General features: G+C 23.5%; 2 protein-coding genes across 2 annotated transcripts in view; one reads left to right on the forward strand and one right to left on the reverse strand.

Moving 5' to 3' along the window:
- Positions 1 to 12,556, forward strand: part of LOC117179077 (follistatin-related protein 5-like) — a 64,104-nt gene extending 51,548 nt beyond the window's left edge. The window contains exons 12-14 of the mRNA XM_033370718.1: positions 3,041 to 3,241; positions 7,937 to 8,083; positions 12,044 to 12,556. Of these exons, the coding sequence (XP_033226609.1) occupies positions 3,041 to 3,241; positions 7,937 to 8,083; positions 12,044 to 12,273 (578 nt within the window). The 3' untranslated portion in view covers positions 12,274 to 12,556. The remainder of the gene's footprint in view (positions 1 to 3,040; positions 3,242 to 7,936; positions 8,084 to 12,043) is intronic.
- LOC117177877 (TBC1 domain family member 23) overlaps positions 1 to 22,169 on the reverse strand; it is a 156,814-nt gene that overhangs the window by 78,037 nt on the left and 56,608 nt on the right. The gene's annotated exons all lie outside the window — the stretch shown is intronic.

The raw sequence follows: 22,169 nt of genomic DNA on the forward strand, positions 1-22,169 counted from the left end.
CTTTTTAGTGGAAAATTAATTTTTTACGGTAAATTTAACTAATTCATCTGTTGACATTTTTTTTAACATGAAATTCAACCATTAGTTTGAAAATGTATCCTTTTTAGTTGAGAACCCAACAGTTCAACTGTTTGGTTAAAATTTTAACTATTTATTTGAAAATTAAGCTATTTTTTTGGACCTTTTTTTCATTCTTTACAAATTAATTAATTTATTCGAAAATTTGATAGAATTTCGTTTAAAATTCATCTGTTTGGTTGGAAAATTAATCTTGTTTTTTAATACTTCATCTGTTTCTTTGAGGATTTAATTATTTTGTTAAAACTTCATCTTTCTTTTTTGAATTTGACTGGTTAAAAATTTTTTTTTATTTCTGTTGTAAATGCATCTCTTGGTTCAACCTTTAACTATTTTTCTCAAAAATACACTCTCTCTGTTTTTTTTTTTTAGAATTAATTCGAATTGAAAATTTATCTTTTCTGGTTAATCATTTTTTAAACTATTATTGAAGATTCATCTTTGCACTTTGAAAATTCAGTCATTTAGTTAAAAATTCAATTATTTTGTTGAAAGTATAATTATTTTATTGAAAATTCAACTATCTTGTAAGAGTCATCTTTCCTGCTTGAAAATTAATCTCTCTTGGCTGAAAATAAACTTTTTTGTCGAATTGTCGAAAATTCAACTTTTTAGCTTAAAAATTCAACTATTCGTTTGAAAATGAAGCTACTAATTTTTTGTGTTGTCACGTGTTACCAAATTTTTAAGAACCCTTTTTAGAATGTACATTATACGTGGACGCTCCTTAATTCATTGTCTATATTAATAATTTTTTAAAATAATTATTATTTATTTCACAAGTACAATTTGTCTTTTTTTCTTTAAAATAATTTATTATTCTTTTTTCTTTCTGTTTCAAGAAAAAAATGCAGGAATTTAATGTTCAAGAATTTTATTATTCGTGAATTTTGAAAATCGGAAACTTTATTATTCGGCATTTTACCAATTCGATAGTTTTATTATTCCAAAATTTTATTATATGGGAGTTTCAGTGTCGGAAATTTTATTTTTCGGAAATTTTATTTTTATGGATTTTTCAGTCGTCAAATTTATCCAAATTTATCCAGGTCCAAACATTTTGAATCATTCATGTCTTCCATTTTTTAACCGCCATTTAGAATTATAGGGATAATAAATCCGATTTGAAATCAGTGACCCTGAAAACCAAGTATCGCCAATTTTCTCAAGGTGCAAAATTTTTTAATAATTTATTTCCCCCATATTGGATCCCCCATTTTGAATTTTGGAAATTCAATTTCCGATTTGATTTCAGCAACCCCAAACACTATGTTATGACCAATTTCCTCAAGATTCTAATATGTGTAATAAATCATATCCGCCATATTGGATCCTTTATCATGGATTTTGGAAATTCAAAATCAAATTTAAATTCAGCAATCACAAAAACCTAAGTAACGCCAATTTTATCAAGGTCTAAACATTTTAAATAATTTATGTCTGCCATATTGGATCCGTTATTTTTAATTTTGAAATTCTAACATCATATTTGATTTCAGCGACCCCCGAAATCTAAGTATTCTCAATTTTAGCAAGGTACAAACATTTTCAATTATTCCCATCCGCGATATTGGATCCGCGATATTGGATTCGCCATATTGAATTCAGAATCAGATTTAAATTCAGCGAATCCAGAAACCTAAGTATCATCAATTATATCAAGGTGAAAGATTTTTAATAATTTGTGTCCGTCATATTAGATCCGCCATATTGAATTTTGAAAATCCGACATCAAATTTGAAATCAGCGATCCCAAACACCAAAGTATCAAGAATTTTATCAAGGATCAAACTTTTATAATAATTTATGTCCATCATATTGGATTCGCCATTTTTAATTTTATAATCAAACACCAGATTTGAATTCAGCATTCTCCAAAACCTAATTAGCAACAATTTTATGAAGGTCCAAACATTTTTAATAATTAATGTTTGCCATATTGGATCTGTCATATGGAATCCGCCATTTTGAATTTAAAAAATTCAACTTCAGATTGGATTTCAGCGACCAGAAAAACCAAGTTATACCCAATTTTGTCAGAACACGAATGTGTGTAATAAATCATTCTCGCCATATTTAATCCTCCAGTTTGAATTTGAAAATAAAACATCAGTGTTGGAATCAGCAACCCCAAGAATCTAAGTACCATCAATTTTATTAAGACCCAAAATTTAAAAAAAAGTCATGTTCGCCATATTGGATCTGTTATTTTTTATTTTGAAAATCCAATATCAGGTTTGAATTCAGTGACCCCAGGAACTTAAGTATCATCAATTTTATCAAGCTGAAACATTTATAATAATTAATGTCCGTCACATTGGATCTGACATATTGAATCTTGAAAATCCAACATTAGATTTGAAATCAGCGACCCCAATCAAACATTTTTAATCATTTATGTCCATCGTATTGGATCCTCCATATTGAGTTTTAAAGATACAAAATCAGATTTTAAATCAGCGACCCCAAACAGCTAAGTATTATCAATTTTGTCAAGGTCCAAATATTTGTATTAATTGATGTCTGCCATATTGGATCTGCTATATTGGATCTTCCATTTTGAATTTTTGAAACCTAACTTCAGATTGAAATTCAGCGACCCCAGAAACCAAGTTATAACCACTTTATAACCCATTTTGAATTTTGAAATTCGAGCATCAGATTTTAAAACAGTGACCCCAAAACCCTGAGTGTTATCAATCTGATCAAGTTCCAAACATCTTCAATAATTTACGTCCGCCATATTGGATCCTCCATATTGAATTTTGAAAATCCAACATCAGATTTAATTTTAAAGACCCCAAAAACATAAATATGAACAACCTGATCAAGTTCGAAAAATGTTTGATCATTTTGGTCGGCTATATTGGATCCATCTATTATATATTAACTGAATATATTTATTTATGATAGGTAATTATAATTTTTGTTATTTTTATTTATTTTCAAATTCCAATTACAGATGGTTTCGTCATACTTCAGTGTGAAGAGCCAGTTACTGGCAGACCAACTGGCCAATTATTACTAGACTATCTCACTGATACTGTCCTCACCCACAAACCGGATCTGATCGGAAAACCTATGGTTTCGCCCGATTCTAGACACCTCGTCACCCTCGACCGTCAAGAAAGCGGAGTAGTTCTCGTCGTCCAGGAAATTCAACGTAATTATTAAATTTATTCAGATTTGAATTTATTCAGTGAAAATTGAGGCCATTCATGGAAGATATTTTTTTTATCAATTTAACTTTTACCAGTTAGGGCTCATTCACAATTTACATAAGACGAGTTAGGGGATCAGAAGAATTTTTGATTTAAAAAAATTAAAAATCTAAAGATATTACAGCTTAGAGGAAAGTCCAGCATAAATTCGATCTATTCAAGTAAAAATATTGCATTTTTCACAAAATAAATTAATTTAAGTAGCTGACTTTTTTAAATGAAAAAGACAAATTTTCAACAAAATACAACTATTTTCAAACTAGTAGTTAAATTTTAAGCGAAAAAGATATTTTTCAATCATAAATGGAATTATTCAATTTTCAGTTTAAAAAATTAATTTTTTGCAGCAAAAAAGAATTTATTTCCAATCAATAAGATTAATTTTGTACCAAAAATAAAGACTTTTCAGCAAAAAATTTCAATACTTAAAATTTGAAGTTGAACTTTGAAGTAATAAAGAAAAATTTCAACCAAAAATAGAATACTTACACTTTCAATTTAAAAAAATAATTTTCAACTTAAGAAAATAATGTACAAACAAAAAGATTAATTCTTAACCATGTTAACCAACTTAAAAATATAATTTTTCCACTAACAATTTAATATTTAAATTTTCAGGAAATTAATTTTTCGACCAAGCAGTTCAATTTTAAACTAAAAAAGATCAATTTTTAACCAAAAAATAGATTACCTTTCAACTAAAAAGTAGCATTTTGACCCGAAAAAGATTAAATTTCTAATAAAAGGGACGAATTTTCAAAACAGAAAGTCAAATTTTTCATAAAATAGTTAGACTTTAAATCTAAAAATATAAATTTTCCACCAAAAAGGACGAAGAAAAATGTTCAGCCAAAAATAAAATACTTTCATTTTCAGATGAAAAAATGAAAGGTTCAACTAAAAAAATTAATTTATAATTAATTTGTGGTAAATTAATTTGTAGTTTCTACTAAAGTCGAATTAAAAAAAACACTTGAAATTTAAACTAAATAGATACATTTTTTACCATAATCATGAATTTTCAGCCAAGAAAGGTCAATTTCCAACAAAATTTTCCACTAAAAACATATCAATTTTCTACCAAAAATGGAGTAGTTAAATTTTCAATTGAGAAAATTTTGTTACAAACCAAAAGAATCAAGAAGTTTAATTTTTTAAAATTTAATTTTCTACAAAAGAGTCAAATTTAGAAAAAAAGATATAGTTTCCAAGCAAATAATTGAATTTTTCAATAGAAAAGATAATTTCTCAACAAAAATGGAATGGCTATATTTTCAGTTGAAAACTTAATTGATAGGAAACTAAATTTTCAATGAGCGAGTTGAATTTTCAATCAAAAAGATTACTTTTTACAAAAGAAGAAAGAAAAGGCAAAATTATGTGTAGGGAAACGAATTTTTAACCAAATAATTAAATTTTTAAATAGAAAGAATAAATTTTCAACTAAAAATAAAATAGTTACATTGTCAGTTACTAAAATTAATTTTATATTAAAAATGGATTATTTGCATTTTCAATTAAAAAAATAAATTTTCAGTTAAAGAAATGAAATTTCAGATTTTCTTTTCTTTGATTTTTTAAATCCGAATTTCTTTCGTTTTTTTCTTAAATTTAAATTTTCTACCAAAAAATAAGAATTTTCAACAACATAGTAAAAATTTTCACCAAAAAAGAAATTGTTAAATTTTAAGGTAAGAAAATAACTTTTTTAACTGGACAGTTGAATTTTCACCTAAAAAGGATACATTTCAAACAAAAATATATAAATGTTACAGAATATTTAAATTTTCAACAACAAAAAAATGAATTTTGAACCAAAAATTTGAATTTTTAAATAGAAAGAATAAATTTTTAAATAAAAATGGGATAATTAAATTTCCTGTTACAAAAATTGGTTTTTAACAATAAATGAAGTATTTGAATTTTCAGTTGAAATGTTAGTTTTCAACTAAAGAAATGCATCTTCAACGAAAGACAAGGTTTTTTAACAAAAAAGATAAATTTTCTACCAAAAAGGAATAACTTTCAACTAAATTCATTGAAAGTGTATTTTTCAGTTCCAAAAATTAATTTTCAACGAGAAAAAATACATTTTAAATAAAGTAAATAAGTTTTTAAATCAAAAGGATGGATTTTCAATAAAAATCGTGAATTTTCAAGCAAAAAGAATATTTTTCTACCAAAAACTAATCAAATTTTGAGCAAAATATATACATTTACAACTATAAAATATTATTTTTCTACCAAAAATGTAATATTTAAATTTTCAGTAGAGAAAATTAGCTTTTTAACCGAACAAGTTGAATTTTGAATAAAAAAATATCAATTTTCAACCAAAAATGGAATATTTACATTTTCAGTTTAAAAAATTAATTTTCCGCTTACTAAATTATTTTTATGCCAAAACTATAAATTTTTAACGATGAAGATTTATTTTTTGCCAAAAATGACAAATTTCCAACAAAGTAGTTAAATTTCCCACCAAAACTGGAATAATTAATTTATCAGTTAAGAACATTATTTTTTGAACTGAATAGTTTAATTTTGAACCAAGAAAGAACTTTTATTTAATAACGAAAATAAATATAGTTCTAAATTTTTTATTTTCAAGCCAAACAAATAGTACATTTTCATTTAAATAGTTCAATTATGTACAAAAACAGTGGAATTTTCAATCTGAAAATATGATGTTTCAACAAAATAAATATTATTCTCCTAAAATAGTTTATTTTTTAATACAAAAATACAAATTTGAAACCAAAAATATAATAGTAGACTTTTGTTGATAAGATCACATATAATTTATTAACTATTAATAAAATAAAATAAATTGTTGTACATATTAGTTTTTTTTAATTAATAATGATCCACTTTAGAGAGGTCGCCGAATGGTAACTAACTTGAAAGAGGCAGAAATAGTCTTTTTAACTAAATTAAAAACTCTGAATTAAATTACATAACGATCGTATTTCTTCAAAAAATCAAGCAAAAAAGCAATTTTTAATCATTTTTCCCCATGTATGGAAAAAGGACCCTTTTAGTTTTTTTCCTTCTATTTCCGAATGAGCTCGGGAATTAATTTCACTTAATAAATGAAACCATTCCGTATTTTTTAGAAAAAGAACCACTAAAGATTTTCCCAATTTATTTTCATCATTGCTAGAGGGCTCTGTTTTCAAATATTGAACCTCAATAGTAAAGCTTTTGATTTTATCAATTCCATCCCTTCGCATGTCAAAGAGTCCAATAATTAAATGTTCTACTCTGGAAAAATGAGTAGCATATTTCGAAGCAGATGAAATTTAATATAGTACTAACCATATTATACGTGCAATACAGCGCGTATTTAATAATAATAATTAATAATAATTAATCAATTTTATTAATATAGAAAGAGTCTTTGGATAATAAATGATTTTTCATTATTTTGGATATCTTGAAACGCTTTCAAACCCTGTCAAATTCTTTTGAATTCCTTTAACTTCCTTGAAATCTTCTTAATTCCTCCGAATTCTCAGATCAAAAACGATCAATTTTCTACGAAAATGGAATACTTTTTCAGTTAATTAAATTAATTTTTAATTTAAAAAAAAAAACACTTTTAACCAATTCTTTCGAATTCCTTTAACTTCCTTGAAATCTTCTTAATTCCTCCAAATTCTCAGATATATTTAAATAGATTTAAATTTATCCGAATTCATCTAAATTTTCTAAATTCCATGAATTTATGGAATTTTCTGAATATTTAGAACTTTATGAAATCCAAGAACTTAGAAAAATACAAAGAATTTAGAGGAATTAAAAACAATTGAGGGAATTCTAAGAATTCAAGAAATTTAAAGAATTCAGAAGATTTTAAGGAATTCAGGGTATTTAGAGAATTTAAGGAATTTAAGGAATTTATAACTTTCTAGTAGCTCAGAAAATTCCATAAGTTAATTAATTTAAAGTATTCAAGAATTGCAGGGAATTCAGAGAAATCAAGGATTTTCGAGAATTCAGACATTTGCAGGAAGTCGGTCTATGTTTAAATTTTTCATTTTTCTAAACAAAACTCTGAATTTTTAAGAAAGAGATGAATTTTTTTATTCTAGAGATAAAAGCTATTTATTTATAATTTTAAAATCTATAAATTTTATATTGTACCATTTTTGAACAATCTATATTTAAAATTTTTCATTTTTAAACTCTTTCAATGTAAAAATAGTCCATTTCTAAGTTTTAAAATTGATTAATATTCAGAAATCTCATATTGCTAAATGTAAGTTAATATTAAATACTAATAAAGTAGTATTAATTATTCATATAGTTTATTATCGAATGAATTATTTAAATAATCATTGTTTTTAATTATTTTTCAACTGTAAAATGTAATTTTTCTCCAACGATATTCATTTGATTTTAATTTTTTACTTTTCATTAAAAAATTTTTAATATTATGCCATATAATGTAAAACTTTCTAATTGTAATTCGACATAATAAAATACATACAATATTTTTTAATTATTAATGAATTCCAAAACAAAATAATTAAAAAACAAATTCATAACTTGATGTTGTGAATAGAACAAACTTCATACTGCAAACACTTTTGGATTATTATTATTAATAATTAGATTTAAATTTGTATTTTCAGCGACAGGTTTGAAGTTCGCTTTTGATGTTAAAACGACTCTGAACATCAGTGATATCACATTTTACCCTTCACAAACAACGCACGGTTATGATCTCTATGCTTCATCCGCTGATAAAGAGGATATCCTTTTCCTCAATTTAGTAACAGGTAAAGAAACTGATATTCCTACTTTTTTTAATTTTGAAGCTGCATTCTCTCGGCTTGGTACAATATTTCTCTTTTTGATCTATTTTACACGAGAATCGTGAACCTTTTAGAAAGAAGATACTTTTGAAATTAAATTTTGGCTTGAATTCCAGGAGTTTCTTTTGTAATCTAATTTATTGTCTGCAAACAATGTTATAATCCTTTATTACATTTTTTAGTTAAATTTTTAACTAAAAAAAAATAATTTTTCAACCAAAAATTGAAGAATTATAAAATAATATTGTTTAACAACAAAAATATTACTAACTAATTAAATTCAACACAAAAAACGAATTGTTAACAAATTCGATGAATTTGCTACTAGAAAGGATAAATTTTCAGCTAAAAATGAAATAATTAAATTTCGAGTTACAAAAATTAATTTTTAATACAAAGTGGAATAACGGTATTTCATTTTAAAAAATGATAATTTTCAAATAAAGAAATGAATTTTCTATTAACGAGATGAATTTACAACTAATTAGATCAATTTTCTACCAAAAAATAAATTGCAAACAAAAATACATAAATTTTCAAACAAATAATCAAATTTTAAAATAATAAAGATAAGTTTTCAACCAAAAATTAGACAACTGAATTTCTAGATAAAAAATACTAGTTTTAAAAAAAAAATGTATCGACTATTTAAGTTCAATGTAAAAAACGACTTTTTAACTAAGTATTTTAATTATCAACTAGAAAGGATACATTTTCAACTAAAAATTTAATAATGACATTTCGAGTTACAAAAATTAACTTTTAACAAAAAATGAAATAACGGAATTTTTAGTTTAAAAAAAAATTTCAAATAAAAAAATGAATTTTTAAATCAAGAAGACGAATTTTAAACCGACAGGAATAATTTTCTAAGAAAGAAGTTGAATTTAAAAAAAGCTATAGAATTTTACAAACAATAGATGGATTTTCTAACTTAAAGATAAAAAAATGTTGAACCAAAAATGGAAAAGTTACATTTCTAGTTAAAAAATGTACTTGAATAACAAACTAATTTTAAATCAAAGAGATTAATTTTCAACCAATTATACTAATTTTATACCAGAAAATAAATTTCCAACAAAATACATAAATTTTTTAACAAATAGTTCAATTTTCGACTGAAAGCAATAAGTTTTTAATAAAAAAATGAACAGCTAAATATCTAGATAAAAAGTAATAATTTTCAACATCAAAAATATAATCAACTAATTAAATACAACAACAACAAAAAAAGATTTTTTAACAAAATAGTTAAGTTTTCAACTAAAAAGGATCAACTTTCAACTAAAAATGGAATAGTTCCATGTTCAGCTACAAAAATAAATTTTCAACCAAAAATGAAATAATTGCATTTTCAGTTTAACAAAATATAATTTTTAAATAAAGAAATGAATTTTCAACCGAAGAGATGAATTTTCAACTTAAACAAAATTTTCAACCAAAAATTGAACAGCTGAATTTCTAGATAAAAAATACTAATTTTTAACAACTAAAATATTACCAACTAAATAAATTCAACAAAAAGAAAACGATTTTTTGACAAAGTAGTTAAATTTGCAACTAAAAAGGATCAATTTTCAACTAAAAATGGAATTGCTAAATTCCAGCTACAAAACTTAATTTTCAACTAATAATAGAATAATTCCACTTTCAGCTTCAAAAAAAAAAAAAAATTTTCAAATAAAGAAATAAATTTTCAACCAAAGAGATGAATTTTCAACTAAAAAAGATTAATTTTCCACCAAAAATGGAAGAGGCCCATTTCCAGTTAGAAATTAATTTGGAAAACAAACGAATTTTTAACCAAAGAAATGAATTATCAACCAAAAAGATTAATTGTCTACAAAAAAAGAAGAGTTTTCAACTAAAAAATATCCTATTTCCACCAAAGATGGAATAGAGTTTAATTTTCAGCAGAGAAAATTAGTTTTTCAACTAAAAAGTTGAATTTTGACCTAAAGAAGATAAATTGTCAACCCAAAACGAAATATTTGCAGTTTTAGTTTAAAAAATTAATTATTTTACCACCAACGAGAAGAATTTTTAACCACGAAGATTATTTTTTTACCAAAAAAGTTGAAATTAATAAAAAAAAAATTGTAATGTAAAAATGATAACACAATAGTTACATTTTTAACCCAATAGTTGAATTTTCAACAAAATAGTTAGATTGTCAACAAACAAATCATGTAAAAAAAAAGATTAAAAATGAATTTCCTTTAATAATTCAATTCTAGAGACAATATTTTTTTAATCTTAAAAGAAGATAATTATATTGAGAATTTAATTAAAAAATAAATGTCTATCAAACATATTTGAATTTTCAGTTAAAAGAATACTAATTTCTTCATTAAAAAATTTAATTTTTATACAGTAAAATTAATTTCCCATCAAAAGGATAAATTTTCTATTAAAAATTGTAAAACAAGATGCTTTTAAGTTTAGATTAAAAATGACGTACCAAATTCTGAAATCAATCTGGAAAGCTAACCTAAATTTATGCAAAGATTTTAAAAGTTATTAATAAATATTTTTTACATATATATTTAGTAATTAGTAATTAGTAATCAGTAATTGTTGATTAGTAATTAGTAATTATTTATTAGTATTAGAACGAATTTTCAACAAAATAGGTAAGCTTTCAAGGTTGACTTTTAGATTATTTGTAAAAGAAGAATGTTCAACAAGAAAGTTACATTTCAAGTTGAAGTTAAAATAATTAATTTTCAATAAAGAAAAAGGGAACTTTCAACAATATATTTGAATTTATAACCACATTGATGAATTAACGATTTAAAAAAATGAATTCCCCAAAAAAATGTAATAACTCATATTTACACGAAAAAAAATTTTATTTTCATTTCAAAACAGTTGAATAAAACAAAATATTACGAATTTTCACCAAAAATTTGAATTTACAAACGAAAAATATGCATTTTCTACCAAAATAATTAAATTTTCAACAACAAAAAAACGAAATTTTAACATAATAGTTATTTTTTAAATAAAGAAATTAATTTTTAACTAAAATAATTTATATTTAACTAAAAAAATAATTCTTTAATTAAATTGTTAACCCCATAATTGAATTTTCAAAAAAGAAGACCAAATGTCTATAAAAAAAATCAATTTTCGATTTAAAAAATTAATTTTTTATGTGAATCAAAAACATTTTTTTTACCAAAGAAAATATTTCATCCAACAGTCTTTTTTAGCCAAATAGTACAATTTTCAAATTCAAAAGATAAATTTTCAACAAAATAGTTAGATTGCCAACGAAACAAATAATGTAAAAAGATAATTGAAAATAAATTACCTTTAATAATTAAATTGTAATGAAAATATTTTTAAAAACTTAAAAGAAAAAAATTATATTGAATATTTAAATCATAAATAATTATCTATCAAAAAAGTTACATTTCGAACAAAAAAAAGCATATTTAACTTTGCAGTTAAAAAAATACTAATTTCTTAAGAAAGAAATAATTATTTTTATACAATGAAATGAATTTCCCATCAAAAGGATTAATTTTCTATGACAAAGTGTTTTTTTTTCTAAAGAAAGGGTAATTAATGCGCGCATAGCGCCTACAATGTTCTAGTTCCTTATATGTGAAAAAATTGTAAAATAAGACAAGCTCTTAAGTTTAAGTTAAAGATGAAGTACCAAATTTTTAAGTGAATTATTAATCAATATTGTGTACATATATATTAAATATTACATAATTAGTAATTAGTAATTAGTGATTGGTGATTAGTAATTGGTAATTGGTAATTGGCAAATTGGCAATTGATAATTGGTAATTGTTAATTGGTAATTGTTAATTGGTAATTAGAAAATAGTCATTAGCAAACTGCCCTGTCCAGCTTTGGTCAGCCGTACATTTCACAAAATTGAATTTAACGGAAAAAAAACAATTACAGGTAAAGTGGAAATGATTACTGGCGTGGGAAAAGCGATGCCAGCAAATCTCGCCCAGTGGGGAAATCCAAACAGACCAATCGTTCAAAGTGGAATTTTCGGTCGCTACATGGTCAGCCCTTCGAATGAGGCGCTGTTCGTTCTGAATGGTGAAACTCGAACAGTAAATTGTGAGATTGGAGGATTGACACATCCCGGAATGGTAGTCTGGTTCACCGTTTCTCTACACTAAGAAAAGAGAATTGGGATAGTCACAAATATCGTCGCAAGTAGCGTAAGGCGGGGTAAAGCGGGACAAAAATGGGTAAAGCGGGACAAATGAAATCTTGAATTTCGCGAATTATATTGAATTTTCAGGCGGAAAATTGCTTTCCTTGAATGAAAAGCGGATGTCTCACTTTACCCCACATTTCCCGAATTACCCCACATTTCCCGCCTAGCCAACAATTTAGTTACCAAAGAGTACATTTCCGGAAAGTAGCGACTAGATTTGCTTTCTCGTATTGAGCGAAAATTAATATAAGCAAAGAAAAAAGAGGTTTAAAAAAAATTTGAGACTTTTTTTAGTGATGACACTGTTTTTATACAATTTTGAAAAAATAACACTAAAGACACTATTCTCTCATAATTGTCCGCTGGTACCACTTTTTTATAAATTAAAAAATTTCACTTTCAACCAAGTTGTTTAATTTTTAACAAAAAATTCAACAGCAACAAAATTATTTCGAAAAATTTCAGCATCTTTCAAAAATGTTCAAAAAAACAAAGTGTAGATTTCTGAAGATTTTCAAATAAAATTTTGCAGTTTTTCAAGGACTTTCAAAGGTTTGAACCAACATTTCTTAAATTCCTGAAAAAAATTCAAGTGATTTTTAATTTCGAGAAAATAATTTATAAAAAATATTTCAAAGGATTTCGAAACATTTCAAAATAAATTTCTTTTATTCCGCAGAATTTTAAACAAATTTATCAAAAAAATATTCAACAATAATTCAAAGGTTTTTTTTTAATTTTGAAGTTTTTTAAGAAAAATTTGAAAGGTTTTGATAATAATAACCAAAATTGATTAAATTCTTGAGAAAATTTCAAATGATCTTTTATTTAGAAAAATTAATTTTAAGTGAATATTTAAAACAAAAAACACTTTTTTAAATGTTTAAAAATTAAAAACAAACACTATTTTGAAACAAATTTGGAAAAAAAGATACTATTCTCTCATAATGAGCTTTCTACTCAACAGTTAGATTTTCAACCAAATATTTAATTTTTTTAAATTAATATTCAACACAGATTTAATTAATTTTCTACTAAGAAAGAACACAAATTAAAGAAAAATAATTAATTTTAATTAGAATTAAAATATCTCAATTTAAACTATTATTATTATTTTAATTCATTGGAATGAATCATGAATGCTTTGGAATTTTTGAAATTTAATATTCTACGAGAAAAGACAAATTTCCAACAAAAAATATAAATTTCTAACTAAATTGTTTAACAAAAATTCAGTGAATACATTTTATTTAACACTTGATTTTCAATAAAAAACGAATTTTTTGCAAAAGAGTTCAATTTGGACGCAAATAGTTCAATTTTCTACTAAATTTCGAGTTTAAAAAAAATGAATTTTGAACCAAAAATAAAAAAACTTTTTTTCGACTCAATTGTAAATCTTCAACCAAAAAGATATCTTTTAAGAAATCAATTCAACATTCAAAACAGGTATAGTTACATTTTTTATTTTAAAATATATTTTTCAACAAGACAGTTAAATTTACAAAAAAATAAATGAATTTTTAAACAAATAATTAAATATTTAAATAGAAAGGATACATTTTTAACAAGTTTAATTTTCTACCAAAAATATCGTATTTTCAATTAAATTAATGAAATTTCAACTAAAATATATACTTAGATCAAATTTGAATTCAAAATCGAATAGTTTAATTTTCTTTCAAACAGATTAATTTGTAATCAAACACAAACAACTTTTTAACAATATAATTATATTTTCAACAAAATTACTTAATTAAGAAACCAACAAATTGAATTTTCAACTAGAAAGGATAAATTTTAAACTAGAAATATTGATTCTATTTTTAGTTATAAAAATTAATTTTCAACCAAAATTGGAAAATTTGCATTTGCAATTGAAAAATAATAATTTTCAACTAAAGAAATGAATCTTAAACCAAGGAGATGTATTTTCATCGAAGAAAATAAATTTTTTACTAAATACGTTTAATTTAAAACCAAATGTTAAATAAAATACTTGAATCCTTAACTAAGGCAGATTAATTTCTAACATAAAAGTTCCATTTTTAACCAAAATAATTAATATTCCTTCAAAAAAGACAAATTTTTAACAAAATATATAAGATTAATTTTTGAGCAAAAAATATGCATTTTTAAAAAATGATATAAATTTTCAATTCAATAGTACGAACAGTGGAGAATGTGTCAGCTCAAATTTTATTTGATAACTATTTATTTTTTTGCTTTTACAATTCTTTACAAAGCAGTTTCATTGTGTACCAAATTGTTGAATTTTTAAGCCAGAAAGTTTAATTTTTCCAGATATTTGATTTTTCGGCCTGAGAATAAAAAATGTTTAAGAACAAAATTAATTTTTTACTTAACGGTTGATTCGTCAACAAAATAGTTCAATTTTCAGTTTAAAAGAAATTAATTTTCAAACAAAAAATTATAATTTCCTAATAAAATTGTGAATTTGCAACCAAAAGAATAAATTTTTAAAAAACTGGTTCCACTTTCGTTCAAGGATTTGAATTTTTTACCTACCAAGATTAATTTTCATACTTAATTTTCAATAAAAAAAATTCTTCAAAATAATTTAATTTCGTACCAAATCGTTGAATTTCGAAGCCAGAAGGGCACATTTTCTTCAAAACGTTTGAATTTTCAACTCGAGAGTATAAATTTGTAACAAGAAAGTCAATTTTTATCCGATCAGTGGAATTTTAAACAAAATAATAAAATTTATAGTAAAAAATGTAACTTTTAACTAATAATAAAAAACACATTTTCAAAAAAGATTTTGATTTAAAATAAAAACCCAACAAAATTAATATTCTATGAGAAAATACTAATGTTTAAAAGAATGTATACATTTTTAACCATCATTTCAATTTGATAAGAAATACTTAAATTTTCATGCCGAAAATAAGAATTTTCTAAAAAATAGTTGAATTTACAAGAACACATTTAATTTTGAACCGAAACGCATTAAGTTTTGATAAGATAGTTGTTGAATGTTTAACAAAATAGTTACATTTTTGAAACAAAAAAATGTTTAGTCAAGAAAAAAAGAAATCTGAATCAAATTATGGAGTTTTTAGGAAATTATTATTTTTTCAACAAAATAATTCAATTTTAAACCAAATGATAAAATTTATAACCACGAAAGATGAATTCTGCAACAAAAATTGAATAGTCGACTTCCGACTAAAAATGATTCGATTTTCTTATTGGATCCTATTAACATAGGAATTTTTATCATTTATAAACTAAATGAAAACTTTTTACATAAAAATTGAACTGCATTTTTAATACTCTAAAATTATAAGCTTAAAAAACTGGAAATTCTCTAAAACATAAAGTTATTTTTCCAGTACATACTTTTAAATCCGGACTACGGGAAACCTCCCTACAGTGGATAATCATTAATTAAAAGCACAAATAAAACAAAAAAAATTAATTTTTATTTTATTTTATGGACACGTACTGTGTACTAAATATTAATTAAAATTTTTTAATTATTGAACATGTATTAGTATTTTTAATTAATGATTCCCCCAAAATATAGGTTTAATTTTTTTTAATTTACGACACTCTTTTTACACTATTTTTTACAAATTTGTAACACTATTTACACTATTTTGGAATTCTAAATTGAGTCCGAGGCCTGATGTCGGAAACTTAAATTTTTCACAGAATCCAATTTCATCTGCAATTTAAAACCCTGAAAGTTCAGATAGAAATAAATGCATCCACTTCTCGGGAAATTCGAAACTTAGAAATTCTGAATTTCTTTGGAAATATTTGACTTCTTATTCTCCTAGAACTCACGGAGAAAATCCATCTTCATGAGAAATTCAGAAAGAGCTTCTTTGGGGAAATAAGTCGTCGAAGAAACTCAAGAGTATTTTCCTCTGAGGATTTTCAAATATAAATTTTCGCATGATACGAGAATGCGTTTTTGAGTGTTTTATATTCTTAAGAGAACTTCAGTCTAAGGATAGGAAAAATCGCTAGACCAAGGTCCAAATTTTTTTAGAATTCGTGTAAATATTTTATAATTGAATAAAAAATGCAAAAACTTTTAAATCTACAGTAGGATAGGGGGAACCTTTCCACAGTGGATACTCATTAATTAAGAGCACAAATAAGACAAAAATAATTTATTTTTATTTATAACTAAGTATATTGCATTAACTATTATTTGAAAATAATTAATTATTTAGAATAAATTAGTATTTTTAATTAATGATTATCCACGGGAGGCTACGTTATCCACTGAAGGGAGGTCTCCCCTAAAAAAATTTTAGAAATCGAAATTGGAATTACATGGAAAAGTTGTGTCTATGAAAAAAAATGAAACTTTCAAAAGACAATTTTTAAATCTACACCAATGACGAACAAGACTTTTCAGCTATTTCAGTCTTTTCTACTAGTAAAAGTAGAATGAAAATAATTATATAAGTGTAGAAAATCATAAATTCAAAAACAGTTAATTTTTTTTAACCTAGTTTTCTGATTTTTCAAATTATATTTTTTTAAGCTGACTCTAAATGATATTTATAATGTATTATGGCTTGTTTTAGCAAAAAAATTGATTTAAAATAAATGATATTTAACATAAGAACAAAAAGATAGCCTGTTCTCGAAAAAATCATTTTCGTAAATTAAAATATCTGTTCTATATTTGATAACTTTGAACTAGAAAAAATATACTAGAAAAAAAATGTTTAAACATATATTTTTTTCTTATATATTTTCACCAGTAAAAACCGATTGAACGTAGACAATATTTTTTAGAGTATGCTCAAAAAAGATAATTTTGCCAAGATTCGAAAAAGAGTTCTTGGAAAACAAACTGTCTTTTTTTTAAATTGATTTTAATATAATATTTAAAAAGATTTCAAAAAAATTCAACATCTTTACAGAATTTTCGTAAAAGAATCTGAAAGGTTTTAAGAAAAAATTTTTTTATCTTGCACGATTTTTAAAAACTTTTAGGAAAAATTTGAATCATTTTAAAAGATGTTTAAAAGTTTTGAAAACATTCGAAAAATATTTCAAGTTTGAAAATATTTAAGCCAAAGAACAAAATGTACGTTTTTGAATATTTTCAAATCAAATTTTTCAGTTATTTTTAAGGATTTTCAAAGGTTTCATCAAATATTTCTTAAATTCCTGGAAACATTTAAAACAATTTTTAATTTTGAGAAATTAATTTAGAGAGAGTATTTTAAAATATTTCAAAGCATTTCAAAATTCAAATAAAATTTATTTTATTATACAGAATTTTAAAAACTTCAAAAGTTGTTAAAAAGGTTTTAACAATTTTTAATTATTCAAAAATAATTTAGAGTTTGAAAAGATTTTAAAAAATTTGGTGCAAGCGTAGATTTTTAAAGATTACGAAATACAATTTTTAAGTTTTTGATGCAATTTTTTTATTTCTCCCGATTTTTTTAAACTTTTAGGAAGAATTTAAATCATTTTAAAAAATATTTTAAAGTTTTGAAAACATCTGAAAAATGTATACAGTTTGAAAATATTTAAGCTAAAAAACAAAATGTAGATTCCTGAAGATTTTCAAATAAAATTTTGCAGTTTTTTTAAGGATTTTGAAAAGTTTCAATAAAAATTTCTCAAATTCCTGAAAAAATTTTTAACAATTTTTAATTTTGTGACATCAATTTAGAGAGAGAGAGAGAGAGTATTTAAAAATATTTCGAAGCATTTCAAAATTCAAATAAAATTTATTTTGTAGAATTTGAAACAAATTTATCAAAAAATTCAAATCATTTCAAAATTTATCAAAAAGGTTTAAAAGATTTAAAAATAATTTAGATTTTGAAAAGATTTTAAAAAATTTGGTGCAAACGTAGATTTTTAAAGATTACAAAATACAATTTTGAAGTTTTTTTTATAAAAGTTTTTGAATTTCTCATGATTTTTGAAAACTTTTAGGAAGAATTTAAATAATTTTAAAATATGTATATAAGTGTTGAAAACATTTGAAAAATATTTAAGCTAAAAAACAAAATGTAGATCAAATAAGATGTTGCAGTTTTTTAAAGATTTTGAAAGGTTTCAACAAAAATTCCTGAACTTCCTGGAAAAATTTCAAATAATTTTTAATTTTGAGAAATTAATTAAGAAAGATTATTTAAAAATATTTCGAAGCATTTCAAAATTCAAATGAAATTTATTTTATTTTACAGTATTTTAAATAAGTTTATAAAAAAACATGCAAATAATTGCAAAAGTAAATAAAAATATTTAAAAATATTCAAAAATAATTAAAGGTTTATAAATATTTTAAAGTTTGAAAAGATTTTAAAATTTTTTGTGCAAACGTAGATTTTTAAAGATTACGAAATACAATTTTTAAGTTTTTTAAAGAACATTTAAAAGGTTTTGATGATAATTATAAAAATAGAAGTAATTCTTGGGAAAATTTCAAATGATCTTTCATTTTGAGAAATTTATTTTAATTCCATATTTAAAAAGATTTCGACACATTTAAAAAAATTTCTAAAATTGTAGAATTTTATATAAATTACATATTTAAAAATTCTAAAGTTTTTAAAGAATTTTTAAAAGGTTTTGAAGATAATAACGATAATTTCTTTAATTACTGAGAAATTTTCAAATGATATCAAAACATTTCGAAAATTGCTCAAAAAGAATCTGTACAGATTTAAGACATTTTTTTACTTTGCAGAATTTTAAACAAAGTAAAAAAATTGAATAATTTCAAAACTTTCTGAAAAGGTTCAGAAGCTTTAAAAAGTTTCAACAATCATTTAAAGTTATAAAACATTTCAAAAAATTTGTGATAAAATTAAAATATTTGAAGATTTTGAAATAAGATTTTTTAGTTATTTAGGGTGTTTGAAAGGCTTCAAAATAATAATAACAATTCTTTATGCTCCTGAGAAAATTTTAAGCAATTTTTTTTATTTTTAGAAATTAATTTTAGGAATATATTTCAAAAGATTTCGAAAAATTTCAAAGGGTGAACGATAATTTAAAGTTTGACAAGATTTCGAAAAATTTGGAAAATATTTAAAGATTTTTAAAAACCTTTTTAAAGTTCTAAATAGGTTTTAAGCCAACTCGAATTTTTCCTCAAACTTGATAAAATCTTGTAAAATAAAAAACTTTCTTTCCAATTTTCTAGATTCCTTTTCGACATATCTGAAATTTTCAAAAATCTTTTAGAATTTTCTCAAGAATCTGAGTGTTAATACACTACATTTCCACATAGTGCTAATTTCGATGTCCAAATTTTTTTTCGATCCACCATAATCTGTAGATTCGAAAAACCCAATTTTTTAAATTTGAACCTTAATAGTGAAGAAAATATTCCTTTTGGGAAGACAAATCTGAGCCAAAAAAAATGTTAAATCAATGAATACTTTCAGGTCGCGCATTACTTTCAAATCTTCTATTTTTGACCAATTTTCTACTAGCTGAAAAGTTTTTTTCTTGCAATGAAACAAATAAAAAAACATTCCGAATTTTCACGTGATCCTAACTTCGACCATTTTTGTCCAATTTTTAATTTTATATTACATTAAAAATCGTTTTTTTCGATCCATTATAATCTACAGAGTCCAGAGAAAAAATTATAACACTTTATAAAATCGTTTTTCCAGTCTGTTATAAAACTTTATAAGAAAAATGAAGAATAACGAAGAAACTCCTTGACTTTGTACATTCCTCAAGTGTGCAGTAACCGAAAGAAAAAAGTTCTTGTGTTAGCTCTCGGTTAGCTCGAGGGAATTTTCTTACATAGGTTTCGAGTTGTATTTTCTCTCGGACCAAGAACAAACTTGTAAAACTGCGACCAAGGAAAAAAAATTCCTCCTATATGTGAAAAGCAAGAAAATGCAGTAAATCCACTTTAAAAAATTGCACTAAATTATTAAACATCTTAAGATATTAAATTTTAAATTAAAAATTCTTTAAAAAAAGAATAACACATTTTTTAAATCCGCTAGGATTCGAGCCCAGGACATTCCGTTTGCAGATCCCATCAGAGTTGAATAGTGTTATAATTTTTTCTATGGAAATTGTATTTAATGTCTTATTTTTAAATCTTTTTTTTTTGTTTTAAGAACGCAAAGATATTCATTAGCTTTAATTAGTCAAATGGGTCGGTGCTTTTTCGTAAAAAAAAAATTATTCGAATAAAAATAAAGAGTTGAAAATATGGAATTTTATTTTTTAAATTAATTTTGAGAATATTAATTGTATTGTTTACTAGTTGATACGTTTTAAGATAGCTTTATTAAGTTGAAGTATACTTAATTTTACGGCATTTTAGAAATTTTACTGAATTTCAACAATTCAAGTAAATTATTTGAATTCTAGCGAATTTTAGCAATTCCAATCAATTCTCGAAAGTCTAGTGAATTTTTAACAATCATTTAAATAAATTCTTGTAATTCTAGGAAATTTTAGAAACTCAAATAAATTCTAGCAATTCGATCGAATTTTAGCAACTTGAATAAATTAGATTCAATTAGATTTAATTAAATTGAAATAAATCTTCATGCTCAAAAAGATATTCTCTCCTTAGAACTTTATAAAAATTATACTGAATTTTTTAAACTTTAGCAAAATACAAAAAGTTCAACTAATGTACAATATAAATTTAAAAAATGATCTTTTCAAATTCTTACATCACCGAATTTGTTTTCCTAAATATTTATACATAGATAAAAAATTGGACCTTGGACTACGATAAAAAAAATCATTTCTATGATCCTACCAATTAGCAGAAGGTTTCTCTAATTATCTACAGGTCCCTACAATTTAATAGCAATTAGCAAGTCATTAATTTAATGTAGCCATAGAATAATTTTTTTTAAACTTATCGATCAACCGAGTACTTACTTTTCACATAGAAAACGAAAAATAAGGAACATAGTGGCGAGGATTGAAAAAAAAATTCAATACAAACTATTTTCAATGGAAAAGAAAGAACGCAAAGCTTGCTATGGGAATTTCGAGATTCGAAGGTCAAGATGGAATCTGCAAATTTCATATTTTAAATTAAAAAAAAATTAATTATTTTGCAATTATCAAACGAAAATTTACTAAACTAATTTTTGTAGATAAATTATAGGGTGAACCTTTCTAGAGTGCATAATGTAACCTGCAGTGGATAATTATAAATTAAGAGCACAAAAAAATTAATTTTAAATCATGAACACGTATATTTTATGGGACGACTGAAAAATCCCGAAAAATAAAATTCGCGACCCAGTAAAATTCCCGAATTAGAAAATTCCCGAATAATCAAATTCGCGAATAATAAAATTGCGGAAAAATAAAAATACCGATTTGGAAAATTACCAAATAATAAAATACACGAATAATAAAATTAAAGAAAAATAAAAATACCGAATTGGAAAATTGCCAAAAAATAAAATTCGCCAATAATAAAATTGCCGAAAAATAAAAATACCGAATTGGAAAATTCCCGAATAATAAAATTTCAGAATTATAAAATTCCCGAATTGGAATATTCCCGAATAATAAAATTTACGACAGTTTATAATATTAACGAATTGGAAAATTCCCGACAGTTTTTAATATTACCGAATTGGAAAATTCCCGACAGAAAATTGCCGATTTATAAAATATCCGAATTGTAAGATTCCCGAATTTTAACAATTAAAATTTTTTAGAAATATATTTTATTGATTACAAATACAACAATAAGATATTAGATTCAAAAATTATTTTAACATTTAAAATTTCGAAGCTTATTTTTTGAATTAAAGATAGCAATAATTTTAAATAAAATATTTCTAGGTGACGCATGTTTTTTTAATGTTCACAGTATTTGAAAAAATACAAAAA

The sequence above is a fragment of the Belonocnema kinseyi genome, chromosome 8 (assembly GCF_010883055.1).
Source record: "Belonocnema kinseyi isolate 2016_QV_RU_SX_M_011 chromosome 8, B_treatae_v1, whole genome shotgun sequence".
In the NCBI taxonomy this organism is placed as follows: Eukaryota; Metazoa; Arthropoda; class Insecta; order Hymenoptera; family Cynipidae; genus Belonocnema; species Belonocnema kinseyi.